The 22,638-nt window shown below is 34.0% G+C and overlaps 1 protein-coding gene across 5 annotated transcripts in view; it reads right to left on the reverse strand.

The window, feature by feature from the left end:
- The window catches only part of WDSUB1 (WD repeat, sterile alpha motif and U-box domain containing 1), a 57,456-nt gene that overhangs the window by 18,265 nt on the left and 16,553 nt on the right, over positions 1-22,638 (reverse strand). For 3 of the 5 annotated variants that reach the window (XM_032479520.1, XM_032479517.1, XM_032479518.1), the window contains 6 exons: positions 15,544-15,567; positions 15,047-15,080; positions 13,745-13,785; positions 13,558-13,664; positions 12,667-12,846; positions 854-994 (listed from right to left, as the gene is read on the reverse strand). In XM_032479520.1, coding sequence (XP_032335411.1) covers positions 854-994; positions 12,667-12,846; positions 13,558-13,664; positions 13,745-13,785; positions 15,047-15,080; positions 15,544-15,567 — 527 coding nt within the window. The remainder of the gene's footprint in view (positions 1-853; positions 995-12,666; positions 12,847-13,557; positions 13,665-13,744; positions 13,786-15,046; positions 15,081-15,543; positions 15,568-22,638) is intronic. The other 2 variants (XM_032479519.1, XM_032479521.1) reach the window with 1 other exon arrangement.

Here is a 22,638-nt window from a genome sequence, read left to right on the forward strand (position 1 = left end):
TACGCTTAAATAAATTCCTGGTAACATACTAAACTTTTTTTTCCTAGAAAACAGTGTAATTTCAAGTCAATATTAACTATCAAATTTGTTCTTTTTAATGCTCATAAAATATTCTCTGGTTAATTCTGCTTTGGGGCAAATATGCTGCGAAAATACCCCTAAGTAATGATAGCAACAAAATAAAAGGAGTACCAAGGTATCAGTGTAAATAGCAATGCTATTTACAATATAAAGCTTTTCAAACATATATATACACCAAATAGTAGGAGAGTCAAATTGTAGCATGGAGTCACAATGGAATAAAGTTATTAAAACTGAAAATTATGTAGACTAAGTCATTTAGAAATGTATATAACACTCTTAAAAGTTAAAAATCAATACAATATAGATACACTGATTACAACTATGTACAGTAGGTATGTGTTTATTGACAGGTTAGAAATTAATGTGGAATGATGTAATTTTATAATCTTTACATTCTTATCTATGTAAGATTGTTTCAATTCATGATAAAATAAGCATTATAGATGTCAACAATCTATCCTAAAAAACAGTATTTTAACTTTACATTTTAGTAACTAAATACAAATTTCACAAGTTTAAGTGAGGCTTGTAAAACTTATTCCTTTTGTCTCTAACCTTATCTAAACCTGCTCCAATTTTTCCATTAAGAATATATAATGTTCAATAGTTCACCTCAGATCTAAAGAATTTTTAAAAGAAAAAAACTACTTATGATAAATAAAACCAGAATTTTGAAAATCTTCCACATTAAAGCAAACTTCTGTGAACTGTCTACGTTATTTATTTAGTATATAATATGCTTTGAAACATATAATAGCATCACACATACCTGATGCGATGACAGGATCTTTCATAAGCTCTCTAGTTATTGGACATATAAATTCATCAGGAATTTCAGAAGACAGGGTTTTCACCTTTGTCCTGAGCTCTTCGATTTTCCTCAGAACTTTACTACGAAGCCCTAGAGATTCTGAAAAGAAATTATTCTGTTAGGGCTGGAGAGCTTTATGCAAGTCTTTAGCAAATAGAAAAAGACTTATCTACTACAACCAAAAATCTTCAGACATACACTGTTCTAACCACATGGAACTTTTTCTTTATAAATTCTTTAATGAATCTTTGTAGTATAGAATACTGTGTGATTGAAATAACTCAGCAATAGAAAGTTTATTCTAAATAAACTTAAATTCAGATAGTTGTTCAAGAATTTCAGATTGCCTGAACCCTAATATACTACACAAAATCAGAAAAGGCTCATTATTAGAGGTTAATTTATTTAAACAAAAAATTTCCTAAAAATCATTTTTAAAGCTTTCAGTTTAAAAATATAAAATAGAATTTATATTATTAAACATTATGAAAGTAGATACATTATTTGCTGATTCTCTTATGAAACACAATCACAAATAAAGCTCATCTGTTTATCCAAGACTGTACTTAGAAGTTTCATTCATTTGTATTTTGACTTTCATCTTGTTTTAAAAGATTATCTTAAATTTTAATTTCAGAAGCTTAATTTTAGGAACTTTAGTGATACTAGCTGTTTACATTTTTAGATAAACTGCGGACAATTCTATTTTAGGTGGAGGTGCTGTTGTTAGGGTGGGTAGAAAAAAGAATTACATTTCTGAATGCCTCATAGTTCCCATAAAAAGCCAAATCAGCTTGCTTTCTAATTGGAAGGTAATTCTCTACTGTGGTTATAGACACCTCATGACACCTTTTGTCTGGCAATCTTTTCAAGGATGTTTGCAAACTTCCTTAGAAGCTAGAGATAGTGTCTCTCTCCTATTCAGAGGGCAGATTTGTTTCCTGACAAGTACCAAACACAAATTGTCCCCACAAGACTTCAGGGAAAGGGGGAACCAGTCAGAACATGAAGCTCATGATGCCTGCTGTGCCATGACTAATACACTGTTTAAATCCATCTGGACTCATTGGCCATAATCTATTGAAAGAGTGGCAAGTCAACCTAGCAGCTGCCTGACTCTTAAAGACTGCTTCACGGCTTTCCTGTGACTTCTTTCCTATGTAATTCACTGAAGCCAAATTGGAGACTTTTAAAACAATTTTTAAAAAGCACAACGCATTTATAACTAGATAGTAGCCATCCCATCCAAAGGGATAATTATATACATGCAATAAGGATACAGAAGCATTTAATATCCTGAAAAATATATATATTACCCTTTTGGACAAAAATACCGTACATGTGTGCTAATATTTAGAATGTTTATTAATAGAGAATATAGAAAGTCTATTTCAAAATGTACCAGATAAGAAAAGGTTAAATTGTATGCTATCGTTGTCCAATTTTAATGTCATTTAAGAATGCTCTCAGGGAAGCAGTTACCAAATCATATCCATAGAACTTAGCCAGAAAAAAACATCTTTTGTGATTGAGCACTGGGAGTGAGTGTTATTAAACTTTACTGCTAAGAAAGAAAAGACCCTTACCAGCTAAGGGCTAGTAAACGCTCAGTATGGGTGATGGGCTATATTCACTATAACTCTGAAAAGGCATCTGGGTTTTAATAAGACAAATTAAATAGGCCATCAGCTCCTAGACCTTCTTCCCCAACCCTGGAAATGCTACATAATTAAGACTTAATAGAGTCTAGATAAAAATAACCATCAAAAATAAAAAACTCTGAAAACCCCCCAAGGAAACAGAAGTAACTGGGTTCAAGAGAAGGGGATGGGAGATAGCTTACGGCAGAGATCTGTGTACACAGATGGAAGAAATACCTTTCTACTTGTACCCTTCACTCCCCCCAGCTGTCCTATAAAAACCGCTAAAGTAGCAACAGCAGCATCAGCTGAAGGCAGGGTAACAAGCGCGCGCCACTGCCTCCATCTAACAAAGACGCCCCTTAGGCTGGTCGCTGAATCACCTCGCCGCTGCCCTGAGAAAGAACAACAGAACCAAAGGCTGGTTTCTTAGGGGAGAAGACTTAGAAACTGTTTTTTATTTTTTAAATGTAAACTGTATTTAAAAAACGAACTTCTGACTAGAATGACCAAGAGAAAACAAGTAGTTTTTTCATGTCAGGATGGTGGAGTGTTAGGACCACAATCTCATTTCTCCTCGTGACTACAACAAAACCACAACTGACTGCTAAACAACCATCGAAAACAAGACAGGAACGTAGCAAAAAAGATCTTCAACTGGAAATACAAAGAGGGAACTACAGAAGGACGGTAGGAGGGGCATGCTCGCGATATAATCAGGCCCCATACCCCCCCCCCCGGGTGGGCAACGCACAAGCTGAAGAATAAGTTGCAGAGACCCTCCCACAGGAGTGAGCGCTCAAAGCCCCACATCAGGCTCCCCAGCCTGGGGTTCTGGCATTGGGAGAAGGAGGAGACCCTAGGACATCTGGATTTGAAGGCCAGTGAGACTTAACTCTAGGAGCCCCATGGGACTGGGAGAATAGAGATTTCATTCTTTTGGGAAGTGTACACAGAATCTTGTGTGTGCCAGGCCCAAGGGCTGAGGCAGTGATTTCATAGGAACCGGGGCCAGAACTGCCTACAGGTTTTGGAAGGTCTCCTGGGGATGTAGGGGATGGCTGCGGCTCACTCAGGGGACATAAAAGCCAGTGGTGGACATTCCAGAAGTGTTAATCTACATGAGCTGACATCTTGATTGGATCATTAGCACCAAGACCTAGCCCCACCCAACAGCCTGTAAGGAAGCCTCAGGCTAAACAACATACCAGGTGGGAACACAGCCCCACCCATCAGTAGGTGGTGGGTTCTCCTGAACCATAAACACCTCTAGACAAGGTCCTATTCACCAAAGATCAGGACCAAGCTTCACCCAGCAGCTGGCAGGCACTGGCTCTTCCTGCCAGGAAACGTGCATAAGCCTCTAGTCCAGCCTCATCCACCAGGGGGCAGATACCAGAAATATGAAAACAACAATCCCAAAGCCTGTGGAAAGAATCTACAAACACAGACCAGACTCTACACTGGGACTGGCTGGACCCTGGCCCTTGGGTGACAAGAGACGAGTGTACTGCTGGGACGCACAGAACATCTCCCACAGAGGGCCACCTCTCCAAGGCTGAGAAACAGAACTAGCCTACCTAAAAATACAAATAGACAGACACTATGAGGCGGCAGAGGAGTATCTCCTAGGCCAAGGCACAAAATAAAATCCCAGAAGAAGAAATAAGTGATGAGGAGATAGGCAATTTATCTGAGAAAGAGTTTAGAATGATGATGGCGAAGATGTTCAGAGAACTCAAGAGGAGTACAGATGCACAGAGCGAAGTTTTTAGCAAAGAGTTGGAAAATATAAAGAATACCCAAACAGAGTTGAATAAAATCACTGAAATGAACAACACACTAGAAGAAACCAAGAACAGACTAAATGAGGCAGAAGAAAGGATCAAGGAACTACAAGACACATCAGTGGAAATCACTACTGCAGAGCAGAAAAAAGGAAAAACAATGAAAATAAATGAGGATAGTTTAAGAGAGCTCTGGGACAACATGAAGTGCACTAATATTCGCATTATAGGGGTCCCAGAAAGAGAAGAGGCAAAAAGGACCTGAGAAAATTTTTGGAGAGATAATAACCAAAAACTTCCCCAACTTGGGAAAGGAAAGTCACCCAAGTCCCAGAAGCGCAGAGAGCTCCACACAGGATCATCCCAAAGAGGAACACACCAAGGCACACAGTCACCAAACTGACAAAATTTAAGGATAAGGAGAAAATATTAAAATTAGCAAGAAAAAAGCAACAAATAACATATAAGGGAACTCCCATAACGTTATCAGCTGATTTTCAGCAGAAACTCTACAGGCCAGAAGAGAGTGGCATGATATATTTAAAGTGATGAAAGGGAAAAACTTACAGTTGAGAATACTCTACCCAGCAAGGCTCTCATTCAGATCTGATGGAGACATCAAAAGCTTCACTGACAGACAAAAGTTAAAAGAATTCAGCACCACAAACCAGCTTTATAACAAATGTTAAAGGAACTTCTCTAGTCATCAAACCATAAGAAAAGAGAAAAGAAGAAAGAAAGAAAAAAAAAAAAAAAGACCGACAAAGGATTGCTTTGGTAATTTGGGGCCTTTTATGGTTCCATATAAATTTTGGAAAAGTTTGTTCTAGTTCTGTGAAAAATGTCTTGAGTATTTTGATGGGTTCCATTGGATCTGTATATTGCTTTGGGTAGTATGGCCATTTTGATAATGTTGATTCTTCCAATCCAAGAGCACAAGATACCTTTTCATTTCTTTGTATCATCTTCAATTTCCTTCATCAATATTTTACAGTTTTCAGAGTGCAGGTAACCTCCTTGCTTAACTTTATTTCTAGGTATTTTGTTGTTTTTGATGTAATGGAAATGTTTATGCCATTTACAAAATTCTGGTTTTTGAAGTGAAAAAAAAGGAACGTGAATAAAGGGCCACAAATGGCAAGGTATCCTCCTTTTTTGTGGGTGAGTTGTATTCCATTACATATACACGCTGCATCTTCTTTATCCATTCATCTAATAATGTGCACTTAGGATTCTTCCATATCTTGACAATTATAAATAATGTTGCTGTTAATAGCGGGGTGTATGTATCTTTTTTAATTAATTCTTATTTTGTGATTGGCTTTATTCCTTTGTTAACTATGTAAGTTTAAAAAGCTAAAGCTCTAAACGTTCTTAGAAACAATGAACAGTATATATATGTAAATTAAAAAAAAGAAAAATGAAAATGGGTGTAAGATTATTTACAATTGCCAAGAGACAGAAGCAACCTAAGTGTCCATCAACAAATGAATGGATAAAGACGTGGTATAAACTAAAAAAGACCTAAATCTAAGACTGGATACTATGAAACCCCTAGAGAAAAACACAGGCAGAACACTCTGACATAAATCCCAGCAATATTTTTCTGGATCTCTGTCCTAAAGTAATGGAAACAAAAACAAAAATAAACAAATGGGACCTAATTCAACTTAAAAGTTTTTCCACAGCAAAGGAAACCATTAACAAAGTGAAAAGACAACCTATGGAATGGGAGAAAATATTTGCAAATGATGTGACCAACAAGGGATTCATTTCCAAAAAGCAGCTCACACAGCTCAATATCAAAAAAGCAAACCACCCAATCAAAAAATGGGCAGAAGATCTAAAAAGGTATTTCTCCAAAGAAGACATTCAGAGGGCCAACAGACATGTGAAAAGATGCTCAGCATCACTAATTACCTCACACTGGTCAGAATGGCCTTCAAAAAGTCTACAAATAATAAATGCTGGAGAGAGTGTGAAGAAAAAGGAATCCTTCTACACTGTTGGTGGGAATGTGAATAATTTGGTGCAGCCACTATGAAGAATAAAATGGAGGTTCCTTAAAAAACTAAAAATAGAGTTACCATATGGTCCATTAACCCAACTCCTGGGCATATATATCCGTAGAAAACTCTAATTTGAAAGGACACATGCACCCCAATGTTCACAGCACTTTTTATAACAGCCAAGACATGGAAGCAACCTAAATGTTCATCAACAAATGAATGGACAGAGAAAAAGCAGTGTATACATGGACAGAGAAAAAGCAGTATATACACACACACACACACACACACACACACACACATTCAATGGAACACTAGTCAGCCATAAAAAGGAATGAAATAATGCCATTTGCAGCAACATGGATGGACCTAGAGATTATCATACTAAGTCAGTCAGAGAAAGATGAATATTATATAATATCACTTATATGTAGAATCTGGAATCTAAAAATTGACACAAACGAACTTATTTATAAAACAAAAAAAGACTCATAGACAGAGAAAACAAACTTATGGTTACCAGGTGGGAAGTGGGGAGGAAGGGATAAACTGGGAGTCTGGGACTGGCTGATACAAACTACTAGTTACAGAACAGATAAACAACAAGGACCCCGTGTAGCACGGGGAACTATATTCAATGGCTGTAGTAACCTGTAATGAAAAAGAGTATGTATATGTATGTATGTTTATATATATGTGTATGTGTATATATAAAACTGAATCACTATGCTGTACACCAGAAACTAATACAACACTGTAAATCAACTATAATTCAATAAAAAAAATTTTTTAAGAAAAAAAAGAAAAGAAGTAAAGACATAAAAACTGTATTAGGAAAAGAATAGGGACACACAACTATAAATACAGTAGGGATTTTTTAAAGGATTTGAGAAGATGGTGATAGGAGCAGTATAGTTTTTAAACTTCTCTGAATCCCCATATTAAAAACAGGGTAACTAGAGAACAAAACCAAATCACATGGACATTTCCAACAAAACAAGGTAGCAAGGCATCCTCATGAATTTCAAAATATTTAAGTGGGAGAGGATAAACCAGAAATCTGTGATTGATGTCAGTGTGGAAGGAAGCAACAGGATATCTGATAGGTCTGAGGAAAGGAGACTCCGAAACATTCAACAAGTACTCTCTGGAAAGTGGGGCAGACCAATTTAAGAGCATCAACTGAACTGGAAGGGTTTATGCCCACTCCAAAAGCAGGTCAGTGCACAGGCCCACAGAAACGAGATATAAAAGGGCGATTTCACTTCAATTATACATAAAGAAAAAAATAGTAAATGTTTTATTACTTAACAATGTATGCAATTAGGCAGCAACTGAAAACTCTACACAAGGAAGTATTACTAGGAACCGAAACACGAAACTTCCAAAATCTGAGGGTATTAAGACATAACATCAGGTTTATTAGTTACAATTGTTTTGAAGTTCAGTGAAATAAGTTTTGGAACTATCAGGCTCAAGCCTCATGGTTGGTGCATAAAAGTTTTAAAAAGCATTTGATACAATAATTTGACATTGTAATTTTTAAATTAGAAAATGATAAAGATGTTTCATGTGCTTTTATGGTTTCTTGGAAGGACAAGAGTAAAAGGAAGAAGGAACCCTTTGAAAAAGCCTCATTCCCAATTAAGAATCTATGATTGATAATTATTTAAATATAAGGACTGACATGATATACAACAGTCCCATGGCATTTTTCATTCCAAGTTTCTACCATTATAACATCTATAGCAATTCCAAACTCCAAAATAGGTAGCCATTTGCAATATTCCTGAGGCCTGGATATAAACTGAGGTCATACCGCAATATGAAAGTCACATGGCAAGTTAGTGGACTTACTGCTTGCCTAGTATCTTATCTTCAAGAGATTTTCTTGCTCTGCATCTTTCACATTTATGCCTTTTGACTGTGATATTAAAGGCTACAGTAGAGTTCACAAATTTGTGGATTCCCAAATGTCTGAAGACATCTCTCTCTTGATCTCTTTCTGGAAATTTCTTATGCAAATGTCATACCAGATATAAGGAGTTATTTCCTATTTAAAACTGTGTGTCTATTGTACCCTAAGTTTTCATTAACACAATCAAAAAAAGGATTATTATTCTATATTTATAAAAGGCTCACTGAAAAAAGATTTGACTGACTCCTTAAAAATAATTTTTTAAGTATCAAGCAATAATAGATATACTACTTTGGTCTTTAACACTCCAGTATACACTACTGCACAATTAATAAACTTCCTCCATATGATGAATTTTAAATTCGTATTTATTCACATCACCATAGGAACTAGTTTAACAGCTGTACCACAAAAGCAAATGCAAAACAGTAATGCATCAAGAGTAAAATTCATTATCATATACCCATCTGTTTTCCTCTTAACACATTTTGTTCTTAACCCAATTTCAATTCTTTATCACTCCAATTTACTGTTTTGAGGAAAAGTGCTTTTCTTAAAAATCAAGACTAACAGAAATTCACTGTAGCTTAAAATAGCACTTTTAGATCAAAGTTAGCCTCTTGGTCCTTTTAATTTTGCAAAAATTTTGAAATACTTTAGAATGATGTGAAAAAAAGTTAGTCTACTTATTTACTAGTTTATTCTGTGTTTAATTTGTTAAATTAGCTAACTTTCCATATCATAAACACAAATATAAAACAAATTCCTTATTTACCAGAAAGTATGCAACATTTTTGTCTCCATTCATAATAATGATCTTCCTAATTTAGCTTTTAGACCAACACAGAACTTATTTAAATTACATTTCAATTTTGGCTTGAGCCTGATAGTTTCAAAACTTATTTCACTGAAGTTCAAAACAACTAACTACTAAACCCAAGACTCACCTTAAAAAGCTATTTCAGGCTGTTAACTGAATCCTGTAAGAATTTCTTACACTTTATTTATCTGGCTATAAGAATAAAATTCTATTCCTATTAATTATTTTTAATATGCTCTCTTACATTTTGAAACATACTTTGTTGAAATCTGAAATCATTATTTTGTATTGTAATGTGCTTCTGTGTGATAAGGTACTGTTAAAATTTACTGTCAGATAGTAATGAGAAATCAAATAATGAAGATGCTCTATTTACCAGAACTTAAAAAAACCTATACTCTATTACCTACTTTCAAGAAGAAAGAGTAAATTATAAATTATAAAGGAAATAAGTTATTAGAGGTACAAAAATAACTTTCACAGTATAGCCTGAGTACAAAGCCATCTGATTCTAAGTATTTTCAAAAAATCATCATTCTGTTAACATTTTAAAAGGCCATAAGCTTCCAAAACATTTAAATAGGTTCACATACTATATTCATTATGTAATGAAAGTATAATATTATACTTTAAAATGGCCTTCTACTAACAAACACTGTTATTTGACTCCTCATTAACAATAAATCTCACTGTGGATATCCTATTTCCTAAGCTTTCTGGTTAATTAAGATTTTATTAAGTCACATTGATAATAGTGTCCAGTTATTATGCTTATTAGAGCATGACACTGAGACTTCAGACTGTCTTTTGATAAGTGTGTAGTAGCCAGAATACACAAACAGCTCTTACAATTCAACAATAAAAAGGCAAACCAATTTAAAAGAGCAAAGTCCAAAGAAGACATATAAACTGCCAATAAGCACAATAAGATGCTCCATATCACTATGTAAATATGAATCAAAACCACAATGAAATACCACTTCACATCTATTGGATGGCTACAATCAAGAAGATAGGTAATAACCAGTGCTGACAAAGAGGTGAACAATCTGGAAACCTCACACATTGCTGGTGAGAATGTAAAGTAGAACAACTGCTTTTGAAAATAGTCTGGTAGTTCCTCAAAATGTCCTGTAAAGTCAGTCTACTTTTAATTATATACCCAAGAGAAGTAAAAATATACTCACATAAAAACTCATATGTATTTATTCATAGCAGCATTACCGGTAACAGTCAAAAAGTGGAAACCCAAATTTCCATCAACTGATGAATAGATAAACAAAATGTGGTATAGCCATACAATGGAATATTATTCAGCCATAAAAAGGAATGAAGTACTTATGGATACAAAAACATGAGAACTCTGAGGTTAAGTAAAAGCCAGATACGAAAGGCCAGAAAGGTAGATCCTATTTCTACGGAAGATAGATTGGTGTTTGCCAGAGGCTAGGGGAGAGAAGAGGATGGGGTTCTTTGGGGGGGATAAAAATATTCTGAAATTAGGTAGTGGTGATGGTTGTACAACTCTGAATTTACTAAAAATCACTGAATTGTACACTTAAGAAAAAAGTGATTTGAAAACTGAAAATTACAAAGCATTGTTGAAAGAAATTAGGAAGACCTCAATAAACAGAAAAACATCTTGAATTGGAAGACTTAATATTAAAATGACAATAATCCCCAAATTAATATACAAATTCAATATAAACTCTATCAAAGTCAGGTGGGTTTTTTTTTTAAAGAAATCGACACATTGATCTGAAAATTCATATGGGAATGCAAGGTACCCAGAGGAGCAAACCTAATCCTGAAAACAAAAAGACAGAGGATGCACACTTTTCAATTTCAGAACTCACTACAAAGCTACAGCAATTAAGACAGTGTGGGGGGAGGGTATACCTCAGTGGTAGAGTGTGTGCTTAGCATGCACAAGGTCCAGGGTTCAATTCCCAGTACCTCCATTAAAAAATAAATAAACCTAATTACCTCCTCCTCACCTCCATCTTCCCCTCAAGAGGAGACAGTGTGGCACTAGCATAAGGATAGACAAATAGATCAATGAAACAGAATTGAGAGTCCAGAAATAAACCCTCATATTTATGGCCAGTTAATTTTTAACAAGACTGCCAAGGTAATCCAGAGGGGAAAGAATAGTCTTTTCAATAAATGGTGCTGGTACAACTGAATATCCACACCTACAAGAAAGAAGTTAGACCCCTATCTCACACTAACAAAAATTAAGTCAAAACTGATCACACACTTAAATTTAAGAGCTAAAGCTATAAGCCACAGAAGAAAACACAGATGCAAATCTTTAAGACTTGGGATTAAGCAACAGTTTCTTAGATATGATACCTACAGAATAGGCTACAACAGAAAAAAAAAAACAGTTAAACTGAACTTCATCAAAATTTAACACTTCTGTGCACAAAGGACACTATCAAGAAAGTGCAATGTTAACCTACAGAATGGGAGAAATTATTTACAAATCATGTATCTGATAAGGCTCTAGTATCCAAATTTATACAAACAACTAAATGATAAAACGACAAACAACCAAGTTTTTTAAATGGGCAAAGGATCTGAAGAGACATCTTTTCAAAAGAAGGTATACAAATGGCCAACGAGTACATGAAAAGTTGTTCAATATTTCTAGCCATCAGAAAAATGCATTTCAAAACCACAATAAGAAACCACAAAGATGGATATAATTTAAAAAGCAAAGAAATGTTGATGAGGATGTGGAGAAACTAGAATCCTCATACACTGCTGGTGACAACATAAAAAAGCAGTTGCTTTGGAAAATGGTAGTTCTTCAAATAGTTACCATGTGACCCACCAATTCCACTCCTAATTATACACCCAAGAAAAGTGAAAACAGATGTTCACACAAAACTTGTACATGAATGTTCACAGCAGCATTATTCATAAAATCTAAAAAATGGAAACAATCTAAATTCAATCAACTGATGAAGAGATGAGCAAAAAGTGATAAATTCATACAATGGAATATTATTCAGTCACAGAAAGAAATGCAGTACTAACATATACTACCACATGTATGAACCTTGAGAACATGCTAAGCAAGATGTCAGATGCAAAAGGCCATATATAATATGATTGCATTTGTATGAAATGTCAAGAATATGCAAATCCTTAGTCAGAAGGTTGGTTGTCAGGAGCTAGTCTCGAGAAAGGGAATAGAGTGACTGCTAATACCCGTGGGGTTTCTTTCTGAGGTGATGAAGATGTTCGGGAATTAGATACTGGTGGTGGCTGTACAACTCTGAATGTACAAAAAGCCACTGCATTATACACTTACAAAAGGGTGGGTTTTATCATATGTGAATTGTATCTCAATTTTTTTAATGTTTTAAAAATTACAGTCATATGATGGCTTTAATTACCTAAGAAATAGTATGTAACATCTCTTTCCATAATCTAAATAAAAATATACTATCCTTCTATATAAAGACATATACCAGAATAACTACTGTACTAGAATATTAGGAGGAAATCATTAATGCAATTAAAACCAATCTCAGAGTAAATTATTAAAAGTTGTCTTTAAGATTGCCTATCTTTCACTAAACTTACCAATTTTCAAGTCATCAGCCAGACTTTCTTTTGTAAGATTCAACAATTCTCTTCCATCGATGTTATTCATTTTAAAAATACCAACAAGCTCTGTTAAACCCTGTGCACAAAGCCAGTTTGAGACATCGTCCTCTGACCAATCATCAGTAAATTGCTTCAGCTGATCTTCTGGGCTCCTTGCTTAAAACAAACAAACAAGCCCACAAACAAAAAGTTAAGTGAAATACAACAAGCAAAAGAAAAGGTATTTCCTCTGTATAAACATTCTCACTCTGACCTAAAAAGTGAAATTTTCTTAAGTCGATGTTTTCTACTTTAACATCTTTTTAAGACATTTCAAAAAATCAAATACGTATAATCAAAGTATTATTTAATACTACATTAAATACTACTTCTGGATTTTTTTCACTCCAGAAAATGTTTATCTTTATTATACAGAATTCATATCAGCAAAAGTATTGTATTTGATCTATCATCTGCATACCAGAGGCACTATTAGGTTAATTCTGACAGTGATACAAATAAAGCTCCTAAATTATGTGTCAACATTGCTTGATGAAACAAGAAATAAAACAAAATGAAACTATAATTTCTATTTTGTTCCAGGCTATATTTCTCTGAAAAATTAGTATGGAGTATAAATAGCTTACAAAACTATGGGAGGCATGAAATACATGAATGTGTACTCCAAAGCACTTACCAACAGCTTTAACATAGGTCAACTACTTTTTTAACACTAGCTTTTCTAAAATTATTTTTAAATTATATTAAACTTGGATGCATGGTTTATATTAAGAAAAGCAGTGTGAATAATCTGTCAAAAAATTACTGATTTTCTGATTTTAATGGTGAATGGGGTTGAACTGGGTTAAATATGATATCCTTACTAACCTTGGCAAGGTGTTTCCAGGTCAAATTGCCAGATGTTCACTGTTTTATCCATTGAACCAGTAGCAAGTAAAAGGATATTGGGTGCAAAGGCACAAGTTGTGACATACCTAGTTAATAAAAATAACTATTATATATCTTCAGACCAACTTTCTAATTATATTACTATAAAGTGAGGTTAAGTTCAGACCTGGTATGCTGAGTCAAGGTATGAAGTATATTCTCAGTAATCTGAAAAGCAATACAAACAGCTCTTTATTTACTCAGGCAAGTTACTGATAAATACTTCTTTAACATGAATGGCTTACATGCTGTATGTGTTTTCATATTACTATGAGTCACTAATATAACCTGAAACTTTACTCAATGAATAAGAATAGCATTCATAACTAATAATTTTATCTAGCAGTTATTTCACTCCTTCTCAATTATCAGCACTGTTGTCTGCTGAAATTTTTAGTATAACAGACTCTTGGTTGATGCATTACCTTACTAATAGTAACCTAAATGTCTATTACATAAAATACTGTGTATTTTTGCTGTGGCACTTGACTTGTACTCACTGCAATCAGTGAGTAGAAATCAGTCACTTAGATTTTAAGTACACTTAGCTGGCCATCCAACATCTGGATGTATTTAATTTATACTCATAGAGCATATTTTATGGAGAAAATTTAATGCTATAACTGTTTCTGTCAATATAAAATCTTGTGAAAATTTCCTGAGAAATATTAAGGAGCTACTTCCCCTAGTTTGAGTCCTCTTTCCCATTTCCTGCCAGAACTGTCAATGATTTGAACTTCTATGGGGAGGACTAGCTTAACTTCCTTGCTTGACACACTACACTTTGGTGAGTCACATCTCTATTTCATCTGCTGGCACAGCTACAATCTAAACTCGACCATTATAAAGTTCCACCCAACAGTGATTTCTCTTGGAGAGTATTTTTGTCAATTACACCATCACTATATATAAAACATTAAGTTTTCTTCATACTCATACAACTTGGTCTTTATTCACCAAAACAGATCTACCAAAAAATTCCATTTTTCCAAATCTTTTATAACCTATTCTTCCTTATACTGGTGTCTAAATCCAGCTGAGACTCCAGCAGTGACCACTTTCAGCTTTCAGCTGTACCCTCCAAAAATGCTCTGATAAACATTCATGTTATGGAAACCTAGTGTAAGAGTTTAAGAATAATTGGTTTAAAGTGATTTTTTTGATATTGCTCTTTAAATCTGTATTTTCTTTGATCAGATTAAAAATCTGTCCAACTTAAAACCACTACTGAAATTTAAGGGCTTTGTCCCAGAACCAATACCTTACTTGCATAATTATTTTAGCATTTCTGAAAATGTATCTATTATATTCTTGGGCACCCTAAACAGAGAAATATACATTTTTCTCATCGTTCCTAACTAAACTTGAAGTTCAGTAGCCTTTAATAAATGTAATTTACACAGATCACACAAAATTTTGAAATACTTACAGTATCATACACTATGACAGACTTATCCACGGACCTTTAAAAGAAAGAAATTAGGGCTGAAAAGTTCTATAGAAACAGTACAGTATTTATATAATTAGTGTTTTTAAATCATTTTAATAACTAAGAAAATGCTGAAATATTGATATACATTCAAAGTACAGTCTTTTTGTTTATACGTATGAACTCTAAAAAAACTACATATGTGAAATTTATCAGAAAAGTATGTATTTTATTAAACAGTAAAACATGCTATTTGTACTATATAGCCATAAACAGAATAAGCATTTGTTATGTATAAATAAGACACAATCCCATATCAAGTTAGTAACTTAAAGGAAAAAACCACTACAAGGAAAAGCTATTACTTGCTATTTGATTTTTGTTTCAGATAGCATATTTTTTATCATTGATATGGCTGTGCTCTAATAACTAATATTTATAATTATACATGTGTGTGTATCTTGATTGTAACTCATTTTGAAAACTGTAATTCTTACCTTGATATGGACTCTAATGGTTTCTTTCAACGGTATAAAAATTAAAACAATCATCTGGGATTATTCTTGTGGTAAAAAAAAATCACACAAAGAAAAATGCAATAACATAACAAACTACACAATCAAAACCAGCAAATAAACATGTTTCTACATGATATTTCCCCTCTTGAAAATAGTTGTTATGCCACCATGATATATGTTGTAAGGTGAGAAAACATATCAACAAGTGTTACTGTTCTCTGCACAATTTTAATAAGGGATAATAGCTAACACACACACTGAAGAAAGATATGGCAACCATTCGTACTAAGAACAGCTCTCGCAACAAAACTATTAGATGAATGCAGTCTACGTAGGAACACTTCCACTTATTTAAAAACAAACAAAAAGTAAAATAGCCCATTGAGACCACAGTAGATAATTGATACTCCTAAATTCACAGAGCCAGAGAAACATAAGTAAAATGAAGAAGCAGAGGAACCACTCCCAATTAAAAGAACAAGAGAAATCCCCTGAAAAAATAATGAGATAGACCTTGACAGTCTACTAGAACATGACTTCAAAAAGTGGGTGATAAAAGCACTGAAGGAAATAAGAGACTATGAATAGAGACAGAATACTATGAAAAGGAAATAGAAACCATGAAGAGAAGCCAATTAAAAACAGAAAACTCAATGGCTGAGATAAAAGCTGAGCTAAAGGCAGTCAAAGGCAGACTAGATAATGCAGAGGAATGAATACAGAAGTCACCCAATCAGAACAGACAGAAAAGCAAGTAAAAACCAATGAAAGCAATATAAGGGACTTATGGGATAATATAAAGCAAGCCAACCTACACATAATAGGGGTCTCAGAAGGAGAAGAAAGAGAAAAGGGGATTGAAAAAGTATTTGAAGAAATTATGATTGAAAACTTTCCAAACCTAAAGAAGGAAACAGATACCTAAGTACAGGAAGCACAAAGGGTCCCAAACAAGAAGAACCCAAATAGACCTACACCAAGGTATTATTAAGATGGCCAAAGTTAAAGATAAATGATTCTAAAGACAGCAAGAGAAAAACAGAGTTACAAAGGAACGCGCATAAGGTTTTCTGCTGATTTCTCTACACAAACACTGCTGGCCAGAAGGGAGTGGCAAGATATATTCAAAGTCCTGAATAAGAAAAAGCTGCAAACTACGATACTCTATCTGGCAAGACTACCCTTTAGAGTAGAAGGAAAGATAAAGAATTTCACAGACAAGCAAAAACTAAAAGAATTCAGCAACACTAAACCTATCCTAAAATAAATATTGAAAGGTCTACTCTAAATAGAAAAGAAGCAGGAATCTATAGAAATGAGAAAACCATAATTGGAAATGCAATAACTACAATGAATTGCAAGAGAATACATGAAGATGTTTAAAAAAACAAAAGACATCAAAATCATAAAAGGTGGGAGAGGGGAGCAAGAAAATATAAATTTTCTCTTTTTTTCTTTTCTTTTTAGGATGTGTTTGAGCCTACATGACTACCAGTCTAAAGCAAACAGATATAGTAAAGGGTTAACATACTTGAAAAACAGGGTAACCACAAATCCAAAGCATACAACAGAGTCAAAAACAAAAAACAAAAAACAAAAAAAAACCCAAGCTAATGCGAAAGAAAATTATCAAACCACAAAAAGAAAAACAAAAAGGAAAAGAAATGAACAAATAAGAAATACCAAATCAAATGGAAAACAAAGCTCAAAATAGCAATAAACACACACCTATCATTAATTACTATAAATGTGAATGGACTAAATGCTCCAATCAAAAGACATAGAGTAGCAGACTGGATAATAAAACAAAAGCCTACAATATGCTGCCTACAAGAGACACTTTAGAGTGAAGGACACACATAGATTGAGAGTGAGAAGATGAAAAAAGCTATTTCATGCAAATGGAAATGACAAGAAAGCAGGAGTAGCAATACTCATATCAGACAAAATTGACTTTAAAACAAAGGCCATAAAGAAAGAGAAAGAAGGACATTATATAATGATGAAAGGAGCAATACAAGATGAGGATATTACACTCATTAACATATATGCAGCCAATACCAGGAGCTCCTAAATATATAAAACAAATACAGACATAAAGGGAGAAACTGATGGAAATACAATCATTGTAGGAGACTAACAACTCCCTAACATCACTGGACAGGTCTTCCAGACAGAAAATCAATAAGGCAACGGAGATACTAAAATAACACAACAGAACAGTTGGACTTGGTAGACTTTTTTTGGGTCATTACATCACCAAAAAACAGAACATACACTCTTTTCAAGTGCTCATGGAACATTCTCTAGGATAGACCACATACTTGGGCACAAAAGAAGCCTCAACAATTTTAAGAGGATAGAAATTATTTCAAGCATCCTCTCTGACCACAATGGCATGAAAGTAGAAATCAACCACAGAAAAACAAATGAGAAAAAAAAATGACAGTATGTAGACTCAACAACATGCTACTAAAAAACCAATGGGTCCACGATGAAATCAGAGAAGTTTAAAAATACCTTGAGACAAATGAGAATGAAAACACAACCACACAAAACATGCAGAAAAACAGTCCTAAGAGGGAAGTTCATAGTGATACAGACATTCTTCAAAAAACAAGAACAATTTCAAATAAACAACCTAATCTTCCACCTAAAACAATCAGAAAAAGAACAAACAAAACCTAAAGTCAGAAGTAAAGAAATAATAAAGATCAGGGAGGAAATAAATAAAATAGAGATTTAAAAAACAGAAAAAAATTAATCAAACCAAGAGCTAGTTTTCTGAAAGAGTAAACAAAATTGACAAACCTCTGGCCAGGCTCTCCTATAAGAAAAGAGGACACAAAGAAAGAAAGAAATGAAAATGGAGAAATTACAACCAACACCACAAAAATACAAAAAATCATGAGAGAATACTATTAACAACTCTATGGCAATAAATTGGACAACTAGAAGGAATGGAAAAGTTTCTAGAAACATACAGTCCACCAAAACTAAATCAAAAAGAAACAAATCATTCGAACAGACCAATCACTAGAAGTGAAATAAAATCAGCAATAAAAAGCCTCCCTGCAAACAAAAGTCCAGGACCAGATAACTTCACTGGGGAATTCTGTCAAACATACAAAGAGCTCATATCGATCCTTCTCAAACTCTTTTCCAAAAGACTGAAGAGGAGGGAATACGCCCCAACTCATTCTATGAAGCCACCATCATCCTGATACCAAGGCCAAAGACACTACCAAAAAAGAAAACTGTAGGCCAATATCACTGATGAATATAGATGCAAAAATCCTCAACAAAATATTAGCAAACAGAATACAACAACATATAAAAACAATTATACACCATGATCAAGTTGGGTTCATCCCAGGGATACAAGGATCATTCGATATACACAAATCAATCAACATGATACACCACATCAACAAGAGAAAGGACAAAAATCACACGATCATTTCAATAGATGCAGAAAAAGCATCTGATAAAATTCAACACATATCTATGATTAAAAACTTTAACCGAAGTAGTTATAGAGGGTACATACCTCAGCATAATAAAAGCTATTTATGACAAACTTACAGCCAGCATATTACTCAATGGTGAAAAGCTGAAAGCCTTCCCACTAAAATCTGGAATAAGACAAGGATGCCTACTCTCACCACTTCTATTCAATGTAGTATTGGAAGTCCTAGCCATAGCAATTTGACAAGAAAAAGAAATAAAAGGGATCCAAACTGGAAGAGAAGAGGTAAAACTGTCATTATATGTGGATGACATGATACTTTATATAGTAAACCCTAAAGACTCCACACAAAAATGACTAGGGCTGATAAAAGAATTTAGCAAGGTAACATACAAATATCAGTGGCATTTCTTCACCCTAACAATGAAATATCAGAAAAGGAAAGTAAACAATCCCTTTTAAAATTGCATCCAAAAAAATAAAATATTCAGGAATAAATCTGACCAAGGAAGTGAAAGACTTAAATGCAGAGCACTACAAAACATTGACTAAGGAAATTAAAGACGACTTAAAGAAATGGAAAGATATCCCATGTTCTTGGATTGGAAGAATTAATATTGTTAAAATGGCCATACTACCCAAAGCAATCTACAGATTTAATGCAATCCCTATAAAATTACCTAGGACATTTTTCACAGAACTAGAATAAATAATCTTAAAATTTATATGGAATCACAAAAGACCTAGAATTGCCAAAGCAACACTGAAGAAAAAGAATGAAGCTGGAGAAATAACCCTCTCAGACTTCAGACAATACTACAGAGCTATAGTAATCAAAACATCATGGCACTGGTATAAAAACAGACATATGGATCAATGGAACAGAACAGTGAATTCAGAAATAAACCCAAATTTTTGGTCAATTAATCTTTGACAAAGGAGGCAAGAACATACAATAGAGTAAAGACAGTCTCTTCAGCAAATGGTTTTGGGGAAACTAGACAGCTGCATGTCAATCAATGAAGTTATAACATTCCTTCACACTACACACAAAAATAAACTCAAATGGCTTTAAGTCTTAAATATGAGAAAAGACACTACAAACCTCTTAAATGAAAATATAGGCAAAACATTCTCTGACATAAAACTCAGCAATGTTCTCCTAGGGTAGTCTACCCAGGCAATAAAAATAAAAACAAGAATAAATAAATGAGACCTAATTAAACTTTTGCACAGTAAAAGAAACCATGAGCAAAATAAAAAGACAACCTACAGTATGGGAGAAAATATTTGCAAAAGATGAGACTGATAAGGGCTTAATTTCCATAATATATAAGCAGCTCATACAACTCAACAACAACAACAACAAAAAAAACAAACAATCTAATCCAAAAATGGGCAGAAGACCTAAATAAGCAATTCTCCAATGAAGACATACAAATGGCCAATAAGTACATGAAAAAAATGCTCAATATAACTAATTATAAGAGAAATGCAAATCAAAACTACAATGAAGTATCACTTCACACTAGTCAGAATGGCCATCACTCAAAAGTCCACAAACAGTAAATGCTGGAGAGGGTGTGGAGAAAAGGCAACCCTCCTACACTCCTGGTGGGAATGTAGTTTGGTGCAGCCAGTATGGAAAACAGTATGGAGATTCCTCAAATGACTAAAAACAGACTTACCATATGATCCAGCTATCCTACTCCTGGGCATATTATCCAGAGGGAACCTTAGTTCAAAAGATACATGCACCCCAATGTTCACAGCAGCACTATTTACAATAGCCAAGACATGGAAACAACCTAAATGTCCATCGACAGATGGCTGGATAAAGAAGTTGTGATAAATTTATACAATGGAATACTACTCAGCCATAAAAAAATGCCATTTGCAGCAATATAGATGGACCTGGAGATAATCATTCTAAGTGAAGTAAGAGAGAAAGAGAAAGAAAAATATCATATGATATCACTTATATGTGGAATCTTAAAAAAATGAATTCATCTACAAAACAGAAACAGACTCACAGACACAGAAAACAAACTTATGGTTATCAAGTGAGGTGTGGAAGGAGGTGGAAAGGGATAAACTGGGAGTTTGAGATTTGTAGATACTAACTACTATATATAAAAGATACACAACGAGTTTATACTGTACAGCACAGGGAACTATATTCAGTATCTTGTAGTAACCTATAATGAAAAAGAATAGAAAAGGAATATATGTATGTATGTGTATGACTGAAATATTATGCCGTAAATCAGAAATTGACACAACACAGTAAACTGACTATATTTCAATAAAACATATATATACAAAAAAATAGTATCTGTACCTATTATTACTAAAAGGTAGCTGATTATAGTCTGACCACAGGAGTAACACCTATGGGAAGGCTCAAAATTCCTTTGAATAAGACATAAAATTCCTTATTTAGTAGGCTATCCAGTGTTGGAGATGCTGTAGATTTTGACTGTAGAATCTTTGCCATAAATTCAAAAAATTATACTTTATTCAAGTATAAAATAAAATACAAGCAAATGAGAAGAATATAAATGCATTCTGATGTCAAAAAAAGTCCCAGAATTATAGCATTAAATGTTAAATTTCAGCCAAAAAACACTAAGAAATAATATTAGCAGCTAACGTGTATATGCTAGGCATAATTTATAGACACTTTCATTTAGTCCCAAATTCCTCAAGGTACAAAGTATTATTACTGGAATATCTTAAAAAGACTTCATTACTTCTTAGCATCCTAAAACAAACAAACAAACAAAAACTCAAGGAAAATTCAACTTTCTGAAACTACCACTAGTGCAATTAAAATGAATTCATCCCAGTGATGTATCACTTGACAAACTAGATCATCATTAGACAGTCTTACAAGCAACAGCCAGCCAGCCATGATGGCAATCAAACTGGTTCACTTGCTGATGAGGCATAAAAATAAATTTGAGAAGCAAAGGCCAAATAAGAACTCTTTAAGAGTCTACAGAATCTAAGCAAGAAGAATGGAGACTATGGGCAGAGACCTGCACACATTTAGAGATTAAAAGGATTTTAAATTCACCTCATATCGCCGCTAATTTGATTAATGGGGATTCAAAAACATGTAATAGGATCTGACAACTGATTACGTTTGGTGGGAGGGAAATTAGGATTAGGGAGAAATAACAGTTTTCAGTATTTGGATTTGAAAGACAAAGAGAATAATACAACCACTGTAAGTAGACCTAAAATACTTTGAAACTGATAAAACAATGTAAAACCTAAAAATATTCCCTAAATAGAACATAAGCCAACACCAAACAAAAGTTTCAACTATTCGGAGCCCCTGGTTATGCATTTCTTGCCTGCTATATATAACTCTAACTTTTCAGTACTCACATTCCAACACAATCTGTCCTGTCACCTTAACCTCACTTTTCCTTATGAAGGACACATTAGCATTCAAGCCTTTTGAGACTCCATTTCTACAGTTTGTGGCACACTAAAACCTCAACTCAGCTCACTCAAGAACACAAGAGAAACTTGTCACTTTTATCTGGACAGTTTATGGGCAAGAGTAGCAAGAGACACAGTTATGTGCTTGATGT

Source organism: Camelus ferus, chromosome 5 (assembly GCF_009834535.1).
Source record: "Camelus ferus isolate YT-003-E chromosome 5, BCGSAC_Cfer_1.0, whole genome shotgun sequence".
In the NCBI taxonomy this organism is placed as follows: Eukaryota; Metazoa; Chordata; class Mammalia; order Artiodactyla; family Camelidae; genus Camelus; species Camelus ferus.